Genomic DNA, 19,043 nt, shown 5'->3' on the forward strand with positions numbered 1-19,043 from the left:
TAATCAACCCAATCTTCCACCCAAACTCCAAAAAAACATCAAGTTTGAAATCATCAAGTTTAATCAACCCAATCTTCCACCTCAGTCAAGTTTAATCAGTCTAATCTTCTACCCAATCAAATTTAATCAATATAAAAGTTTAATTAACCCAACCAAGTTTGTGTATATACTCAAAAGGGACACGACTCAAATTAGGTGAAGTTGCCAACTTCAGTTATTATTGTTGATTCACAACTCAACATTTAAAGTATGAACACGACAGAAAACTCGAAGATTTTTTTTTTTTTTTGGGTTTAGTCTTGCTAGAGAAATGATACCCGCTAAAAAAAAAATGACAAAAAATAGTAGCCGGTATGCATTGAGGAGGGGTATTAGGCTATTGTTGTTGGATTTAGTTGTTGGGGCTTCTGCGGGAGGCTGCACAATACAATTTGATGAGTTCCCAATTAAATCACCTAAAATAACGAAGACATCAAGTCAGACCACGATTCCTGCCACTTCGCAGAACCTATTCATTTCCAAGCAAAACACACACGTGTGTAGAACTAAAGTTCTCTGGAAAAGGTTAAAAAGTTCTCTGAAATAATCACTTTAAAGAAAATGACAAAAATACCCAACAGAGTTCCAAAACCTCAATTATTAACATTGTCTTCATTTTCTCATTGAATTACACTTCCTCAATTCTCCAATTAGGGTTTCAATTTCCTCAATTCCAGCTACATGAGGTAAATTCGTTGTAATTTGACTGTTCTTCCTTCTATTTATGTCGTTTTAGGCGAATTATAGCTTGAATTTGATCAATAGAGCAAAAATCCCCAATTTGAAGAAGTGTTTGTGATGTTTAGGTGATTAAAGGTGCAATCTTTATGAATTTATTGGATTTAAATTTATGTAATATGGGGTTTTGATTTGAAAAGTGAGTGTAATAAAGTTTTGGTGTGGATTGTTTTAGTTAGTTTTTGGAGTTTGGAGTAGAATTGAGATTTGTGGCTGTGTAAAAAGAGTTGGGTATCGAAGATATAGGATTTTTGGATTAGGAATATGTATAGGAGTGTGGCTACAGCCACTACTCGAGGCGGGATGCCTACGGAAGGTGGGGATTCTGTTGTGAGACTTGATCAAGTTCCGCGTTGGATAGATGCGGAACAGAGGTCTTCATTGGTTTGTGATAATGAGGATCCTTCTTTTAATCCTTATTTTTCGGATCCTTTAACTGCTTTGGCGGGAGCTGAGAGTGGGACAAGTAGGATGCATTCGAGGTTTCCAGTTGACCATGATGTTAATTCGAAGATATATTTGTGGCGGGGAAATCCTTGGAACCTTGAAGTTGATGCTGTGGTTAACTCCACTAATGAGGTGAGTAGCTATGGTGAAATTCAAATTCGTGTATGCTGAGCATGCTTAATATTTCAGCGAATGTATTCATGTATATGAACTATTGTATTTGTGACTTGACGTGATGAACAGAATTTTGACGAAGCACAAAGCAGCCCTGGATTGCATGCTGCAGCTGGGCCTGGCCTTGCAGAAGAGTGTGCGGCATTGGTAAGCAAGTTGTACTTGAATTTGTTTAATTAATTACTTGTTTTGCTATATTGCATTGAACATTGGAAACTTTACTGTATACGTATAAGTTGTTAGACATTAAAATCTCACCAATCCTGGCACTTAAGCATATTAGTAATGCTATACAAGTGTGGAAAGCGAAAACTAGAATGAAAAAATAAAAGTAAAAATAAAAATGGCGCCATACTCCAAAAAACTTCAGACTGTATTGACGAGGTTATAGTAACTAATGGATTGCCAACATGTACTTGATGAACATTATCTCCATAGTAGGAAAGTCATACAAAAATCAGCTCTTTTGAATTTCCTGACCTCTTCAATGTGAAACTCAATATATTTTGTAAGATACAAAGAAAAACATATGGACGAAAAGAGGTGTACACCACTTATTAATCTAGACTTAACCGTGGACATCATACTTCCAAGCTACTAAGTTACTGTTTTGTGTCACATAGTTTAGGTTGCAATTGAATGAACTGACAATAAGAAGCTTCATCATATAAGCTCACTTGATATGCCTCCAATTATTACAGGGTGGATGTAGGACAGGAATGGCAAAAGTGACGAAGGCATACGATCTTCCTGCTCGGTATGTATATGATTAATGCCATACTATGTACATTTTTATATTGTTATTGGTTAGGCTTTCATCAAGAATAAATATTTTTTTTTAAAGTTTGCTTTGAAAATCTCTCTCTTCAGCCATATTGTGGTTGCCTCTCTTCCACGATTTAAAGACTGTATTACAAGAGTAATATGTGCATGATTCACACATCACATGCCTATAGTGCTGTAGGATGTGCAACATTACCAGTACTCTTGCAACACTACTATTCTTGTATGTGTTTCGTAGTTTTATTGTTACACTTATTAATCACAGTCTTCAACACGAATCTAGTATGGTAGTTCTAGATATGGATGTGCGATTTAACTGAGCGTTGGTCCTGTGTGATTTCTCAGGAGGGTTATTCATACAGTTGGTCCCAAGTATGCTGTCAAATATCACACTGCTGCGGAAAATGCTCTGAGTCATTGCTATCGCTCTTGCCTTGAGCTTCTCATTGAAAATGGTCTTCAAAGGTCGTGTGGAACTTGCATATATAGCTTTAATCTCAATGGCTTATATCTTGTGGAGCTGATGGAAATTCTTATACTTACATATAGTTTGACATTATTTAATGCAGCATCGCTATGGTCTGTATCTATACAGAAGCCAAAAATTATCCTCGTGAACCAGCTGCACATGTAGCAATAAGTAAGATATCTCCCTGAATGTTAAAAATGTGCTCTATTATTTCGTGTTTTTCTTTCTTTACTGATACTTATAGTTAGTGTCTCATATATATATACTCAATACAACATGGTACTCTAGTTGAAAAGTGCATTCATAGCCCAACAATAAATTGAAATAATAATGTAAAAAAAGGAAGAGAAATAAAGACATTGCTTTTGTATTGGAACCTGACTATACCTGTAGCAATCACTGAGGTATGGTTTTGCGTGAACTGCAGTGATTGTTTCCCCTGTTATGTGCATAGCTCATTTATACTAAACTAGTTACATGCAATTTGATATTTGATATTTTTTACGAAAAGAAAATGACAAATAATGTGTGTTCTCCTCAGTACATTTTTTTTGTCTTTTTTTATTTTTTTATTTTTTATGGAATTTTTATTTTTTGTCTTAAACATCTTATATGCTAAATTTATCAGGGACTGTTCGAAGGTTTCTCGAGAAACAGAAAGATAGAATCACAGCTGTTGTTTTCTGCACTACCACGTCATCTGATACTGAGATATATAAAAGGTACTTCTGTGCCATGTATTGACACATATTTGTAGTGCTAGCAAGTTGTTTCCTGAATAAGTTGATTTAATTCAACTCTGGATTATGTACAGTTATGCTAGTTTTGATCTCTGATATGAGCCTGCTGTACAGATTGCTTCCCCTTTACTTCCCTCGGGATAAAAATGAGGAGGAAGTTGCAATTTCAAAGCTTCCTGCAGATGTTGGGGATGAGAATGGTGAAACAGTAATAGATGAACGCAAAATCAGAATAAAACCTTTACCAGCTCTGACGAAGACTGTTTCTAGTCCTCCCACAGCCCCAGTAGAAATTCCTGTCAGTGATGTTGGATTGACTATGAGACGGTTAGGAACATCTGGAAAAGTGTAGACATTTGTACTAAGAATAGACATTTTCATTTGCTCTGGGCACTCTTCCTTTTCTCCTTATCTCACCATTTACTTGCTGTAATTGGTGATCACATTTGCAGAAATTCATCATATTTGGATTCGTACCTGGATCCTGCATTCATGTCCATAATAAAAGATCCAGACCAGAGACGTATGGAGCAATGGGAAAAGGCTTCTCAAGCACAGGGTGGCTTCAATTGTGGTAAATTACTTGGGTTTGGTGATCTTGGTGGCCCTCCGTTGTCTGTTGCCGAGGAATACTCACTGCATTCTAGATATCTTGCTAAAGCAAATTCTCTAAACCTTTCCGAGATTGCAGAGATGAAAATTGTGTAAGAATCATTGCTAAATGTAATTGGACATCTCAGAAATTTCTTTACCGAGTTCATTACTATACATCCTTCCAAATTTGTAGGTGCTTAGGTTAGGTAGTAGCATCTGTATGAAATTTTTCTGTATATAGCTGTCAATGTCAACAGCAAAATTGGAATTCCAGTTTGCTATTGATGCAAGCAGCTGCTTCAAGTGGTATTAATTCTTAAATTCAATGCTTTTATTCAGGTCTAATATGGGATTGTTTTCCTTTCCTATCCAGTTACCGTTGTGGGGTAGATAGGGATGGACGTCCTGTTATGGTTGTTGTTGGGGCCCACTTCCTATTACGCTGCCTTGATCTGGAGCGGTTTGTGCTTTATGTAGTAAAGGTATACAAAAAGTTTAATGTTTCAGTGTGGTATTTTTAACTTGTAAAATTATTTCGTAGTCACCTCCCCACTCAAGAAAGGAGAAACCTGATGTGTCGTCTCATTATAGTTAGATGGGGATATGTCATAAAGCGATGATGGTTCTCTGCCCAACATCATTTCTTGATACGCTTATTATTTAATGCAAAACTTCTTGTTCTGTCTTGAGCCATTCTAATTAATGTTAGAACTGACACTAATTCCATTGAGAATGATTTCAGGAGTTTGAGCCAGTGATACAGAAGCCATATACCATTGTTTACTTCCATTCCGCAGCATCTTTACAGATGTAAGTATAGACTAGTTAACATGTATATTGAATAGATGTGTGAGTTTGTGTGTGTGTGTGTGTGTGTGTGTGTGTGTGTGTGTGTGTGTGTGTGTGTGTGTGTGTGTGTGTGTGTGTGCGTGTGCGTGTGCGTGTGTGTGTATGTGTATGTGTATGTGTATGTTTTAATAATAATTGTAATTGCTTAGCCTGCCAGCTTTGTTATGACTTGGGAGTTGGACGAACTTCTAGTCATAGCTTATGTACGCTTCTCAGAATCATGTACCATAGATCCTATAGAACCTTTAAAAGATTTTTTTTTTTTTTTTTTGTATTTCTGCGTATGTATCTTTGCTTCCACTGAGGAAGTTAAATGTCGCTTCAAATTTGACCCTCGCACAGACCTTTTCCATCAGTTCATCAGATGAATGCTAATGTAATGGAAGACGTGGGTGAATTTTCTCGCCTATGTTTGTACACTTAATTTAGTGAAGTCTATCATTTGCATTATTTGAAATTCTTTGCTTTCCCTTCTTTTATTTTTATTTTTTTTGCTTTCCCTTCTTTTATACTTTGACTTCCCCTTTTTTAACTCTAATTTGGGATGAACAGACAACCAGACTTGGGATGGATGAAGCGACTACAACAGATCCTTGGCAGGAAGCACCAGCGTAACCTACATGTAGGTGGATTGTTTTTTATTCCTTTTTTATCGTAAAGATGAAGCATATTAGATAACAAATCAACAGTTGTAGGAGTGTAGGACAACATTCCCTATAATACAATAAAATTGATAGCAAAAAAGCGAGCAGCAACAATACCGGCTATAATTTGCTAAATGAAACTCCAAGTCAAGCAGTACACAGTAAAGAATCCCATCTCAATAGAAAGCCCCCAATGGGGTACAGTAAATAACCCAATCTCAATACATAGCTCCCACTGGGGTCTGCTTTCGCTTATCACATAATTTTGACCAAGTGTGAATAAACCCTTGGCTCAAGATAATAGCCTCCTTCATAAACAGAGCTCTGCCCCCCCAAGGCACAAACTGTTCCTTGCAGGCTAACAATTCCTTCAATGAACTGGGAGCTACCCAGGCAACCCCTAATTGATACCAAAAGTCTGCACAAACTTACTACTGAATAATGTTATATCTTCCAATTTTAATTTTTCTCCTATACAGGCGATATATGTTCTTCATCCAACACTAGGGCTAAAGACTGCTATTCTCGCTTTGCAATTGTTTGTAGATGGTGAGGTATGTCATCTCATCCTCTTCCCCAAAGTTACCGAGATAAATAAATCGTCACCTATGTAATTTTCCTTGGCAAAATATGGGCACCTGAAAATAGTCATTTTAACTGCTTTCTCACGGGAAGCTCATGTTCACGGGAATCTGTTCTTACTAGGCATGGAAGAAAGTTGTTTATGTGGATCGGCTGCTGCAGTTGTTTAGATACGTTCCTCGCGAGCAGTTGACAATCCCTGATTTTGTGTTCCAGTTAAGTTTCCTGTCATATTCCAGTGGCTACTTACTTTAATTCCACTATTTGTTTTTAATGTCTGAAGAAAATTTTAAAAGAACGATAAGCATCATTCTCTCTGTCTAATAGTTTGTTTATGCAGGCATGATCTCGAGGTGAATGGAGGGAAAGGTCTTATTGTGGACCCTAGAACAAAGTATGTATACCACCGTCCTTAAGGTGCTTTCAAAGTTCTGCACCCGATGAAATTCTACCAGCAGGATCGGGATTGTCCATATTTCTGTTTTTGACGAGGAGGTGGGGTGGGGGAAGGGAATGGATAGAAATGTTTATAGTGTACAAGTAGTTGTGCTTTCTTGCTATTCAATTTAATTCATTTTGTACCCACTGAATTGAAATATAAAATAAGGCTTTGTGCTATGTTTTTGTGGTGTACAAATAACAATAAATTGGAGAGAACATGTGATAAAGAAGGAAATGTTTGAGAGTGTTTTGTGGTGGTCGGATATGGGGAATAGATCTGATCATCAAAGACTTACAAAGTTAGAGTGATCAGTGGTGTTTGAGCACAAAGGTTAGTTTGGGCCAGTCCTACTGCCTATACGAGATCTGGGCCCAATTTGATTCCAAATTGAACTGGCGGTGTGCTGCGATAGAGCCCACGTGGTATCTTCTATAAATAAAGAGAAATTTAAACCCGAAGAAAATTTTCTCGAACAGACACAATTTGTGATGGGAAAGAAAGAATATTATTACAAGCAGTGTGACGATGTCTGCTCTGAGAAGAACAGAAAGAGGGAGGTCCCTGTGCTAAGTTAGAGATGATGAAGGAAACTGTCTGATTTGAAGGTGACCCCTTCATTGCGGTCCTCATCATCGTCCATGTATCGCTGCTTGAACTCGGATTCCAAACAGGCAAAGAAGTTGTTTATGGAATTTACTTTCTATGACCCGAAGATACACACTGTTTATTGGTACATGATCGATCCTTGAAAGAGTACAAACAGTGAAGCTAGCACTCTGGTAGTCCCGATTTGCACAATTCCTCACCCTAAAATCGGTAGATGTTGTGGTTCTGTTGCTCTGGGGTCCAAAATATTTATGATGGGTGGTCTTTACGAACATGATTATGAAGGTTCAAACATCTTCTCTTTTGATACTGCTACAAGTATTGATCAAGATTCGTTTGAGAATCCCCTTCCTCTGGCGTGGCGGAAGGAGCGCATTCGCTTGCTTGCCAAGAGGTCTAGCCCTGCACTAGTTGCTATACACGGCAAAAGTTATGTGTTTGGTTGTAGTTTCTGTCGCCCCAAACCCTGGGTTGAAGTTTTCGACCCAGACTTAAGCAAACACTTCGTTCCCTCTTGCCGAGCCTCCTTGTGAGATCCCCGATGGTCTCATTAGAACGGCTCTTGTGGCTAACGGGTACAAAATAATTTTGTGCCTGAGAAGATTATTGTTTTCTTTTGATGTGATTAATAATTTGTGGACTGAAATCTCCACGTCGTTTCTTCACAGACCAAAACTCTGGTCTTGTAGCTAGACCCGCCATTGTTGATGATCTAATGTTTACTTATTCCGAAGGGGATGTGTATGTTTATGATTTTACTAAAGACAACTGGTTTGAAATACCGGTGGAAGGTCTGGATGGATGTGTATGCTTATGATTCTACGAGTGTGCTACGTCGTACGGATTTATATCTGGGACATGTGGTTAACATTGGAAACTGATCTTTGTCGTTTCTTTGGTACGATTAACATTGATAATTCTTCAGAAGAAGAACAAGTTTGGCGTTTGATGTTTGACTTTTCTAGTTATAAGGGTTACAAACCCTGAAAGGAGAAGCTTTTTGGTTGCCGATGTTCAACTTATCGTATTGGTAGTGGAGGTTATTTTCCTAATTGTTTTGAGATGTAATTTGCAAATTCATCTTGGCTTGAGAACTTAAGAACAAAATATTACCAATAATCTATTCATATTTGACGTTAAGTTTTTTTTGTACACTCATACAGGAAATGATGACAGCCCACTTACATGAAACTAAGTTGGAGTTTTGCGCACAACCAAAACAAAGTAGTTATAGATTCGTGCACTTATTATGGAGTAGATTATTTCTCTTGATCAGTTGCAAAAAACCTTCATGTAAAGGGCAAATAGGAAAACACGAGAAATAGCACATGCAAGATGGAATATAATAACTTAGTCCCACATCAGGAAAAGCATAAGGGTGAGAACACGGAAGTCCGCTATAAATAGACGAGAGAAAATCGAAATGAAATAACCCGTTTTGTCAGGGGTGCGAGGCGACTCGTTGATGATCGTTTAGAGATGACGCGTCGTGCCAACACCACTAAAAGCGAACACACTTTATAAAGGCGAGTGAGTTTACCCTACCTTGGTGACTTGCCCGTCAATTTTTGGAAGCCCTTATGGGGGTTAATCCACCGAGACTTCGTACACAAAATGGAAACTGATAATGCTCGAACTCGAAAAACTTCGAGTGATAATGACATTGATGCTGCGTCCTTTTTGGTTTTTGCACTGTAGATTCGGACTGTTTGTACGTTTGTACATATTACGTTGCTTACCACTGATTTTACGATGTCACACGTTAAATCATGGGACACTTTTGAGGAAGCGGATATTTCTCATTACCTCTTCAAATGAAGGATTCAGCGTTCTGCTCATTATGGAGCGGCATGACTTCACCATCTGAGATGCACTAAACTTTAAAAAGAACAACCATTTCGATTCAAATCAAACTTCAATAAGGTAAAACTAAGGTTTGACAGAAACTGAGCTACTGATTCAGCACCTTTACAAGCGAAATGGGGAAAAGAACAACAAAACCCGTCTATTTGGACATACATGTTACCATACATTATTTGAGAATTGTGTTTCTCCTGCTAAGACATGCTGAAAAGAGCCAATACTAGTGTCAACCTGTGACAATCAAGCAGAATAAGTGTTCTTTGATATGAGATCAAAGGATATTCCATTCTCTTGCAACCGTTCTTGGAGATCTGTTGCTCCAAACACAATCCCAGGAGGATAAACACCTCCCTTAGGTAAGCTGTTACGGCGGCCCAACAGCACAAGTGCACACTGAACTAGTACAATCGGAGTGGTCACATACCCAATCTCAGGTCCCGTTACTCTGGTAATAACTTCCATATCTGGCTTCCTGTTTCCCTCTGATGCAAGAGTAACATCGCTGTAACCCTGCCCAACAAACCACATCTTGAAAAAAGCACTTTCCACTTCTTCTTCTGTAGGACCTTTCTTTTTGAACCATCCAGCCGTGAAAAGAGAGGGAAACTTTAAGAGAAGCCACCTTCCGAAAGAAAATTGTCCGAACAGACCAATGAAGATCCCAGCTATAATGACTCGAATGAGACCGAACGGAGATTTCGACGCAATCTTCACCCCAAAATGGGCTGGCTTCATTGAAGCCCAGAAACTCTTTCTCTTCTCAATCTCTTCTTCACTCTCATTTACTCCAGGCAGGCCATCTGGGTTCTCAGTCAGAGTTACAAATGTTCTTCGGACGACAGTAGAATCAGCTGAAGGTAGCTTCAAACCCCAAAGGCCAATTTTTTTTTGATGCTCAAAAGTTGCTCCTTTTGAAGGGCGAGGGCCTGGAATCTGCAACATGTAAATCACATTTTATGTGAAACCTATGTCTATGTGGTCCTTGTACATGCATAATAGGCATAATAGGTGAGTGCGACAGTATATCAAAGAAAGGTTATCTTCAATGTTTCAAAAAACTGACAGAGTACGCATAAAAAGGAAAGTCAAAGTAGATGTAATTCCATGAATATGAAGACATGCATGGTATCTTCCCCTAACTCTTCACGTACATGTGAAACACGGGGTGAAACCATACAGTCTGCTGCGGCTTCATCTGATGCCTTCATTCTAAGTTCACTCTGGAAAATGTTCCTGTGAAATTTGATGCATGATGATGATATGTCCACATTGGAGGAGAACATTTCAAACAATAAAATTGGGATTACACAAATTACATAGAAACTATTGTTGTCATATTAACTGGGGCCATCTTCTTTCCTGCAGTAGATCTCATTGGAGAAGTCCAAGGGTAATCACCAAGAAATCGACAGTAGTGAGATAAGAGATGCATTAGAGGATGAATATATGATGAATCCAATGTGTATGCTCTTCCACGTTTACCAAATTATCTAGCTAGTTTGTGATTTGAAAATTTTGAGGTAAGTTTCTAAAGGAACTACAATAACCACTGCACACACAATGCTACAACAAATTCTAAATATCTAGTGCCCACACAACTAAGGTGCTTACCTAAGTTCTAATCACGACACATGACATATAATGATCTTGATATTGATTCATCAAATTTGAAATCTATATTACGCTCATAGCAGGGTTCTATTGGGAGCACAAATTCATCCATTACTTGCCCTAGGCTGATTATGACAACGTAAACTCCAAAGGTTATTCTGGAAGATGTGGATCAGTCTGATCAACAAACCATAGCCATATTTGACAAGCTGATCAACATAATCCATTGAAGGTATCCAAATTGCATCTTTATTCTATCAACAATCACAAGTTACATTAAAAGGAATGAAAGAAATGAGGGGGGAAAATGTTCTTACCAATGGTCTAGCTCTATTGGGTCTAGACTTCCTCAACTCCATCAACTTCTCCATATTAGCAACACCCAAAACCGCAGATTCATACGTCCCGAAATTCCCAACAATACTCTTCTCAGACTCCAAACTCAAATACGCCTCAACCTTATACGGCACCGAAGGCGGTACCCACTGCTTACAATGAAACATAAGTCCCAATTCAGCTGGAATTGAATCAAACCCACATGCCGAAACCACCAACGACCCTTTCTCCACCGCCTTATCGTGATATCTCACTTCCATTTTCTCCATAAACTCAGGCTCACCACATATGTCTAAATAATCACAACCAGTTTCCACACAAGCTGACACAACTGGCTCACCATAAAGACGAAATGGTCCAACACAGTTTAAAACAAGCTTGGATTTACTGAAAAGGTTTAGAAGTGAAGATGGGTCTGAAATGTCTGCTTTAATGATGGATATGGAAGATGGTGTTGTGGATTGTGATGATGCCCAGGTGAGTGTTTGGGCTAGTTTTGATGGGTTTCTACCTGCTAAGACTAGTGTTTTGAGTGGTGATGATGGGGTGTTGAGAAACTTTAGTGCTTCACGTACTACGTATTTGCCTGTGAAACCTGATGCACCGAAGATTACTAGGTCGTATTCCATGGTTGAAGATTGATGGTGGAGTTTTGGAAGGAAATCGACTCGTTTTATGATTTCAAGGCACGGTTCAAGTGTTGAACTGCAATTTGGTTAGACCATTAATCGTGCATGAGGCTCCACCCCTTTGGTGGATAGTTTGGTTAAGAGTCCGGTTCCTCTATAACCGGGTACAGATTGATCATGTAACACACACATCTCGTATCTCGGCGCACACACACATCTCGGAGCACACCCACAGGTATCGAGGCACACACACATCTCGGATTCGGATCAATAGCGAGATAACACGGTTACATAGATGATCTCTGTACCCGGTTGTAGAGATCTCGAGTCCTTTGGTTAAACTACTAAAGGACAACCAAATGAGATTTTTGAATATGAATGAAGACAAAAAAGTAAAATTCTTAGTGGAAAAGAAACAGCGGACACTACGGCAGAGTAAAGTACTCCGAAAATTTCCCAATCGGCTCGTCATAATGTTATTTTGTTCCCAATGTTGTTGGAGAAAACAATACCAATTGATCCCAATTAAGATATGTTTTTCTTAGACAATCTTCTACTCCAATTAAAAATCTAAATTTTAACTACAACCTAAACTATGGATATAACTATCACAAACAAACAATAGAATTATAAAACAAGTAAAACATATCACAACACAAAGATGTACCGTGGTTCTACCAATGATGTCTACTTCCACAAGAGTTAACCTTTTAAAAGCATGAGAATAAAGATTACAATCACTCCTCTCAAGTCTCTCCACCTTACTAGATCACTCTTCTGTCCTTACAAGATTTTTCTTTGTAAAGATTTTCTCTCAATTTTGATTGCTCTCAAAATTGGGTTTCTAAACAAGACTTGATTTTCCAAAACCTAACTTCTGTTTTTATAGTAATCTGCAATTTCGCGGTTACTGTAGAAAAATAGAAGTCTGCAAGTTTAGGCATGAGCGCGGGTGCGCTTTTAGATAAGCAAATCTGAGTGCACGTGCCCAGTCTTATTTTTTCATCCAAACTTCTAGTAGACATGTTTCGTGAGAGGTTGAAAAAAAAACTATATTCTTTTTCACGACAAGGACGCGTGCTTGGGCCATGCTAAATCGAGCGTGTGCGCGCTCCGACTATTCACACGAACAGTATATGTTTTATTTTCTTTTTCCTCATCCTCATATAAAGGATAACTCCAACAATCTCCCCCTCCCGAAAAATGAGGGTGGATACTTCCATGCATTTCCAAATCAACAGGAGGAGTGTACTATCATTCCATTCCGGCGGTAGCATAACAAACATCAAACTTATCTTCCGGTAAGGCTTTGGTCATCATATCCAACCCGTTTTTGTCGGTATGGATCTTCTCAATACACAAATGTTTGTCTTCGAGAACTTCTCTAATCCAATGATAACGCACATGTATGTGCTTGGATCTAGAATAAAAACTCGGATTCTTGCTCAAATGGATGGCGCTCTGATTGCCACATAAAACTATAAACTGTTTCTATTTTAGCCCTAGTTCATCGAAGAACGTCTTTATCCATAACATCTCTTTGCAATACTCAGTGGCTGCAATATACTCGGCTTCTGTAGTGGAGAAGGCAACACACTTTTGCAACTTAGATTGCCAAGAAACTGCTCCCCCTACAAAAGTAAACAGATAACCGGAGGTGGACTTTATAGAGTCAATATCACATGCCATGTCTACATTTATGTAGCCTTCAAGCAAGGTCTTACTCCCACCATAACACAAACACGCTTTGGAAGTGCCCTTGAGATATCTCAATATCCACTTAACACCTTCCCAATGTTCTTTTCCCGGATTTGACAAAAAATAACTTACAACACCAACGACGAAAGCAATATCCAGTCTTGTACACATCATTGTATATATCAAGCTGCCCACTACAGATGCATAATGAATCTTTTCCATTTGACTCTGCTCATGCTCACCCTTTGGACACATATCTTTGGTCATGCAGAATTGGCCACCAAGCGGACAACTGACTGGCTTCGCTTGATCCATGTTGAATCTCTTCAACACCTTCTCAATATAGTTTTTTTTAAGAAAGCCACAACTTTCTACTTTTTCTGTCACGAGTGATCCGCGATCCCAAGTATCTGCTTTGCTTGACCCAAATCCTTCATCTCAAAGGACTTACTCAAGTCTTTCTTCAGCTTGGATATATTGTTGATGTTCTGGCCAACTATCAACATATCATCCATATATATACAGCAAAAGCACTATGAAATCCCCATCTGGAAATTTCTGAACAAACACACAATAATCGAAAGCGGACTTCATGTAGCCATGCTTCACCATAAAGGAATCAAACTTTATGTATCACTATCTCGGTGTCTGCTTCAACCCATACAAACTCTTTATCAGCTTGCATACTAGGTGGTCTTTGCCTTTGACCTCAAACCCTTCTGGCTGGTCCATGTAGACATCTTCTTCAAGGTCTCCATGAAGAAAAGTTGTTTTGACATCTAGTTGCTCAACCTCTAGGTTTATACTTGCAGTCAGACCCAATACCACCCTGATAGAAATCATCTTAACTACAAGAGAGAAAATTTTATCAAAGTTAATACATTTTCTTTAACCAAATTCCTTCACAACAAAGCAAGTTTTGTGCCTTGGATGTGGATTATTCTCCTCATGCTTGACTTTGTAGATCCACTTATTCTTGAGAACTTTTCTTCCTTTTCGTTTCTCAATTAAGTCATAAGTGTGATTCTTATACAAAGAATTCATCTCATCATGTATAACCTTCAACCACTTCTCTTTGTTTGTACTTTCAAGAGCTTCTTGATAGTACATAGGTTCTCCACCATCAGATAGTAAAACATACGTATGTGGTGGGTACCTGGTTGAAGTTTATCTCTCTCTGTCGGACCTCCTTACCCCCATCTTCTTGTGGCTCAGGAGGATGCACTTCATCTTGCTCAGGTGGTGGTTCATGTATTTCATCTGCATCTTCTATATCAATAGGTTTTATCCCATAATGAGCTATAGGATCATCATCATGAGCTTCAAACCCATAGTTCTCTGCATTCTCAATGTCTTCTGCACGTTCCACAGTAGAAACTTCTGGTTCTAAGTCAACAAAATCATCAATGAAAGCTTTTAGCTTCTCACCATTCTCAAAGTCTGCTAGGATTTGGTCTTTCAAGAACCCAACATCTCAACTTCGGATTCCCTTCTTGTTGATCGGATCATAAAGTTTGTAGCTAAACTTCTCATCCCCATAACCCAAAAAAATGCACTATTTGGCTTTTTCATCAAGCTTGGATCTCTCATCCTTGGAAATATAAACAAAAGCCTTGCACCCCAATACCCTCAAGTATCCATAATCAACATCTCTACCTGACCATACTCTCTCTGGATAATCACTATTCAGAGGCTTCGAAGGCGATAAGTTGATCACATGTACGGCTGTGCACATTGTTTATACCCAGTAACTTCTCGGTAACTTAGAGTGAGACAACATGCATCTCATCCTCTCTACAATGGTACGTTCATCCTCTCGGCTATACCATTGTGTTGCGGAGTCTTGGGAACAGTCTACTCATGACGAATCCCATGACTCTTGCAATACTCTTCAAATGGCCTAATGTACTCACCCCCATTATCTTAGCGAATACACTTAAAAGGCTTTCTTGTCTCTCTTTCCACCATACTATGGAAAGTCTTGAACATGCCAACTACTTCATCCTTAGTCTTCAGACTATATACCCATATCTTTCTTGACGCATCATCAATGAAAGTCAAGAAGTACAAAACTCTCCCATGGGACTTCATTTTCATAGGACCACATAAATCTGGGTGTACAAGCTCAAGGACATTGTCCTTTCTGTGAGAGGAGAATCTTTGGAAATACACCATGTGTTGCTTTCCAACCAAACAATGAGTACATTTATTTAAAAGCACACCTTTTATGTTTAGCAAGGTCTTTTACTTGGCAATAACTTTTATGCCTTTTTCTCCCATATGACACAGTCTCTTATGTCATAGTTCGGAGGAAGCTTTTTCTTGTGACACATTCAACTCTGTTTTATACAAACTAGCCTGTGTCTTGTAAAACGAGCAAATTTTATTCCTTTTGGCTACTACAATGGAACCTCTGCTCAGTTTCCATACCTCGTTACCAAACGAGTTTTGAAAGTCATCATCATCTAACTTCCCAGCGAAAATTAGGCTAAGCCAAATGTTAGGGACATGTCTTACATCCTTGAGTGTCAAGGTGTAACCAATATTGGTTTCTACATGAACATCCCCAATGCCTATAATCTTTGAAACTCTGCTGTTACCTATCTTTACCTCACCAAATTCACCACAGCTGTAGGTAGTGAAGAATCCCCTGTGGGGTGTGACGTGATAGGATGCTCCTGTATCTATCACCCACTCTGTATCCTGGCATGATGTACTAATACATCACTCATCCACAATCTAACACAATTCCCACTAGATCATCGTCGACTAGTGCGGTAGTATCTCTTCCTGTGCTTCCGTTCCTCTTTACCATGTCTTCATGTACATAGTTATTATTCTCATCCCTCTTCAGTGTTCTACATGTAGGAACCGTTATGGTCACAGTTTACAAACCGTGAAAACCATGCGCAGCGGAATAAAAGTTCTCACGATTTTGTTTAGAATCATACCTTAGATCAGCTGTGATATCTCTGAGAATCTAATATTTACGAAATCAGCAACCTCTTGATCTTCTGTTGTATTCCTATCCTTAGAATGGACGTTGTGTGGGCAACGATCTTCTAGCCCCTTCTTTCTCTCTTGGCTTCTCTCACTCTCAAAGTTGGAACCGAATTTGGATCTCACTTTTCTTGAGCAAAATCTTGGTAAAATGGCAGAGAAAGAGGGTTTCTATTTATAGGCTACAACAGGGACCATGAGGAGAAATCAGGGTTAGGTCTCCTGACGGGCTTGGGCTTCCCATGTTTGCCCAGAACACACGGCCCAAGTCCGTCAACAAATGACTTATTCCACTAAATGCTATTATTGCACTACCGCCCTAATCCCAAATTACGTGTTACGTTTATGGGCTCCATATTATATGTTTGTTGATATTCTCGTGTTTAAGATATCGAATGCCCGTTGATTAAGTCAAGTTACTGATAACTACATTAATAAACTTCTTATGTCCTTGAGTAGTACCACTTAACCTTATTGTCATGTCGAATTAAATCCACCTGCAGGGTTTACATGACAACCCTTATGAGCTCCTCAAGGAGACATCATCAACCCGACTTCCTGTGGGTCACGAATTCCTTCTATAATCAAAAGCACACCTTGCATACAATGTCATTACCCAATCCATTGAGTTTGTTGATTCACAAATGAATCTCACTCATTGATGATTTAAAGCAATGTACAATGCACGTAAGTGCTCGTTATTATATCCGGATTAAGAAGACAAGCATCCATAATAATAGAGGTGTTTATTCTATTATATAATAAATATAAAGATAAATAACCTCACTTGGTCATGTTCAATACACACAAAGTGTACTAGTGTAATCTTGTAGTCAATATAGACTAATATCGGATTATACTACAACCGTACCAATGGTTTGTCCAAATCCATCTAGGTTGTGAACGTTTACTTATACTTTATAAGGTACTGATGATATGATATTTTGTGTGTCACCACACACCATATCATTTACAATATAAAGTATTAGACGCATGCATATAACTAATAACATATATAATATGCATAATATTTGCCCATATGATTCTCATTCAAAATATAAAGAATTAGAATTAATACAAAAGTAATGTTTTTAGTATATAACCTTATTACTACACTCATACCTGAAGTGACCCTTGGTAGCACAATGGTAACATTGTCTCTTTGCCTCAGGAGTTATAGCTTCACCCCTAGATTTGCTTATGTTATCACCTCTAGAATGAGATGGTTTCCTGCTCTTACCTCTCCCCCGCTTCTCTGTGACAAGGATCTCTGAGTGAGAGGAGTTGCTTTGTGAACCACTTCTTGTCTCTACATTCAACAATGCCCTAATAACCATCTCCATGGAAATGATTTCATCCTTAACGGCTCCATTAAGAGAAACTGCTAACGTCTCCCAATTGTCAGGTAGAAAGTTTAATAAGAACAAAGCCTCAACTTTGTCACCTATATCAATCTTTGATTGATGGTATTCTGTACTTCATTAAGATACTCAGACATTAAGGAACCTTCTTTGTACCTCGTGTTAGCAAACTTCTTAATGAGCAGTACCTTATTTCCGGCCGATTTCCTCTCATAGAGGTTTTTGAGTTTCTTCCACAAGCCAAAAGCGGTTGTCTCTAGGGATACATGGTGAAAGACACTGTCATCAATCCACTGTCGAATGTACCCAATTACTTTTCTGTCAAGCTTGGTCCACTCAGTCGCCACTATTGCGTCTGGTTTTACTCCTCCATTCTCAATGGGTTGTGCCAAGTCCTTGCAATAGAGCAAGTCTTCCATCTTGGTTTTCCAAATAGTGTAGTGAGCTCTATTCGAACTAGTCATACGAGTGTTTACAGAATGGTCCATCTCTACAAGCTATTTCAACTCAAACCTCCTCTCAGAAATTTTACCAAATACCTTTTGGGCAAGATTTGGATAACAACCTTGTTGGGCTTAATCCAACCTGGCTCTGATACCACTTGTTGGGGAAAATAATACCAATTGATCCCCACTAAGATAGCTTGCTCTTGGACAATCTTCTATTCCAATAAAAAATCTAAACTTTAACTACAACCAACAACCACAACCTAAACTACGGATATAACTATTACAAACAAGCAAGTAAAATATATCACAACACAAAGATGTACCGTGGTTTGGCCAATGATGTCTACTTCCACAAGAGCTAATATTTTTATAAGTATGGGAAGGAATATTACAATCACTCCTCTCAAGTCTCTCCAACTTAATAGATTACTCATCTCTCCTTACAAGCTTTTCTCTTTGCAAGGGTTTTCTCTCAATTTTGATTGCTCTTAAAATTGGGTTTCTAAGCAAGACTTGGTTTTCCAAAACCTAATTTCTGTTTTTATAGTAATCTGCAATTTCGCGGTTACTGTAGAAAAATAGAAGTCTGCAAGTTTAGGCATGAGTGCGTGCGTGCTCTCAGATAGACAAATCTTATCGCTCGCGCGCTCTCTTATTTTTTTCATCCAAATTTCCAGTAGACATGTTTTGTGAGAGGCTAAAAAAAAACTATTTTTTTTTTCATGGCAAGACCACGGGTGCGCCTTGGTTAGGCTAAATTGAGCGCGGATGCGCTCCGACTTATTCACACTAACAATATCTGTTTCTCTATTCTTTTTCTTCATCTTCATGTGAAGGATAACTCTAACAAATCCCACCATTGCACTCAGTCCAAAAAGTTAATAGCCATAAATTACCCCACTAGTTTAGTTGCTAATAAAATGCAATTGGTTGCAATTTGTGGTCGAATTGCGAACACATTAACATTATAATAGCTGATTGGGGAATTT

The 19,043-nt window shown here is 38.6% G+C and overlaps 2 protein-coding genes across 3 annotated transcripts; one reads left to right on the forward strand and one right to left on the reverse strand.

Annotated features, from left to right (window-relative positions):
• The first annotated feature begins 479 nt into the window (after positions 1–479).
• On the forward strand, positions 480–6,747 carry LOC147522218 (appr-1-p processing enzyme family protein). 2 transcript variants are annotated; one of them, XM_086591942.1, is made up of 14 exons: positions 480–1,356; positions 1,468–1,545; positions 2,100–2,155; positions 2,527–2,646; positions 2,751–2,821; positions 3,279–3,372; positions 3,505–3,717; positions 3,843–4,094; positions 4,358–4,466; positions 4,727–4,794; positions 5,386–5,455; positions 5,957–6,031; positions 6,183–6,274; positions 6,400–6,747. In XM_086591942.1, exons 1-14 carry the CDS (start codon positions 1,042–1,044, stop codon positions 6,473–6,475), a joined length of 1,689 nt encoding a protein of 562 aa, XP_086448068.1. In that variant the 5' UTR covers positions 480–1,041; the 3' UTR covers positions 6,476–6,747. The 2 variants fall into 2 exon arrangements, with proteins under 2 accessions (XP_086448068.1, XP_086448064.1); XM_086591938.1 differs by having other exon boundaries at positions 654–1,356; positions 3,505–3,738.
• A 2,256-nt stretch (positions 6,748–9,003) lies between these two features.
• On the reverse strand, positions 9,004–11,671 carry LOC147522219 (Saccharopine dehydrogenase). The gene is made up of 2 exons (XM_086591950.1): positions 10,899–11,671; positions 9,004–9,903 (listed from the first exon to the last, which is right to left on the reverse strand). The coding sequence occupies exons 1-2, from the start codon at positions 11,544–11,546 to the stop codon at positions 9,211–9,213; spliced, it is 1,341 nt and encodes a 446-aa protein (XP_086448076.1). The 5' UTR covers positions 11,547–11,671; the 3' UTR covers positions 9,004–9,210.
• Between the last annotated feature and the right edge of the window lie 7,372 nt (positions 11,672–19,043).

The sequence above is a fragment of the Coptis chinensis genome, chromosome 1, assembly GCF_015680905.1.
Source record: "Coptis chinensis isolate HL-2020 chromosome 1, ASM1568090v1, whole genome shotgun sequence".
NCBI classification, from domain to species: domain Eukaryota; kingdom Viridiplantae; phylum Streptophyta; class Magnoliopsida; order Ranunculales; family Ranunculaceae; genus Coptis; species Coptis chinensis.

Excerpts from the sequence above, each read along its gene's own strand:
- LOC147522218 (XM_086591938.1), top strand. The coding sequence starts at position 1,042 with ATGTATAGGAGTGTGGCTACAGCCACTACTCGAGGCGGGATGCCTACG. Across the intron at positions 4,795-5,385 it reads TCCGCAGCATCTTTACAGAT|ACAACCAGACTTGGGATGGA; the intron begins GTAAGTATAGAC and ends TGGGATGAACAG. Across the intron at positions 5,456-5,956 it reads AGCACCAGCGTAACCTACAT|GCGATATATGTTCTTCATCC; the intron begins GTAGGTGGATTG and ends TCTCCTATACAG.
- LOC147522219 (XM_086591950.1), bottom strand. The coding sequence starts at position 11,546 with ATGGAATACGACCTAGTAATCTTCGGTGCATCAGGTTTCACAGGCAAA. Across the intron at positions 9,904-10,898 it reads CCAATAGAGCTAGACCATTG|ATTCCAGGCCCTCGCCCTTC; the intron begins GTAAGAACATTT and ends TACATGTTGCAG.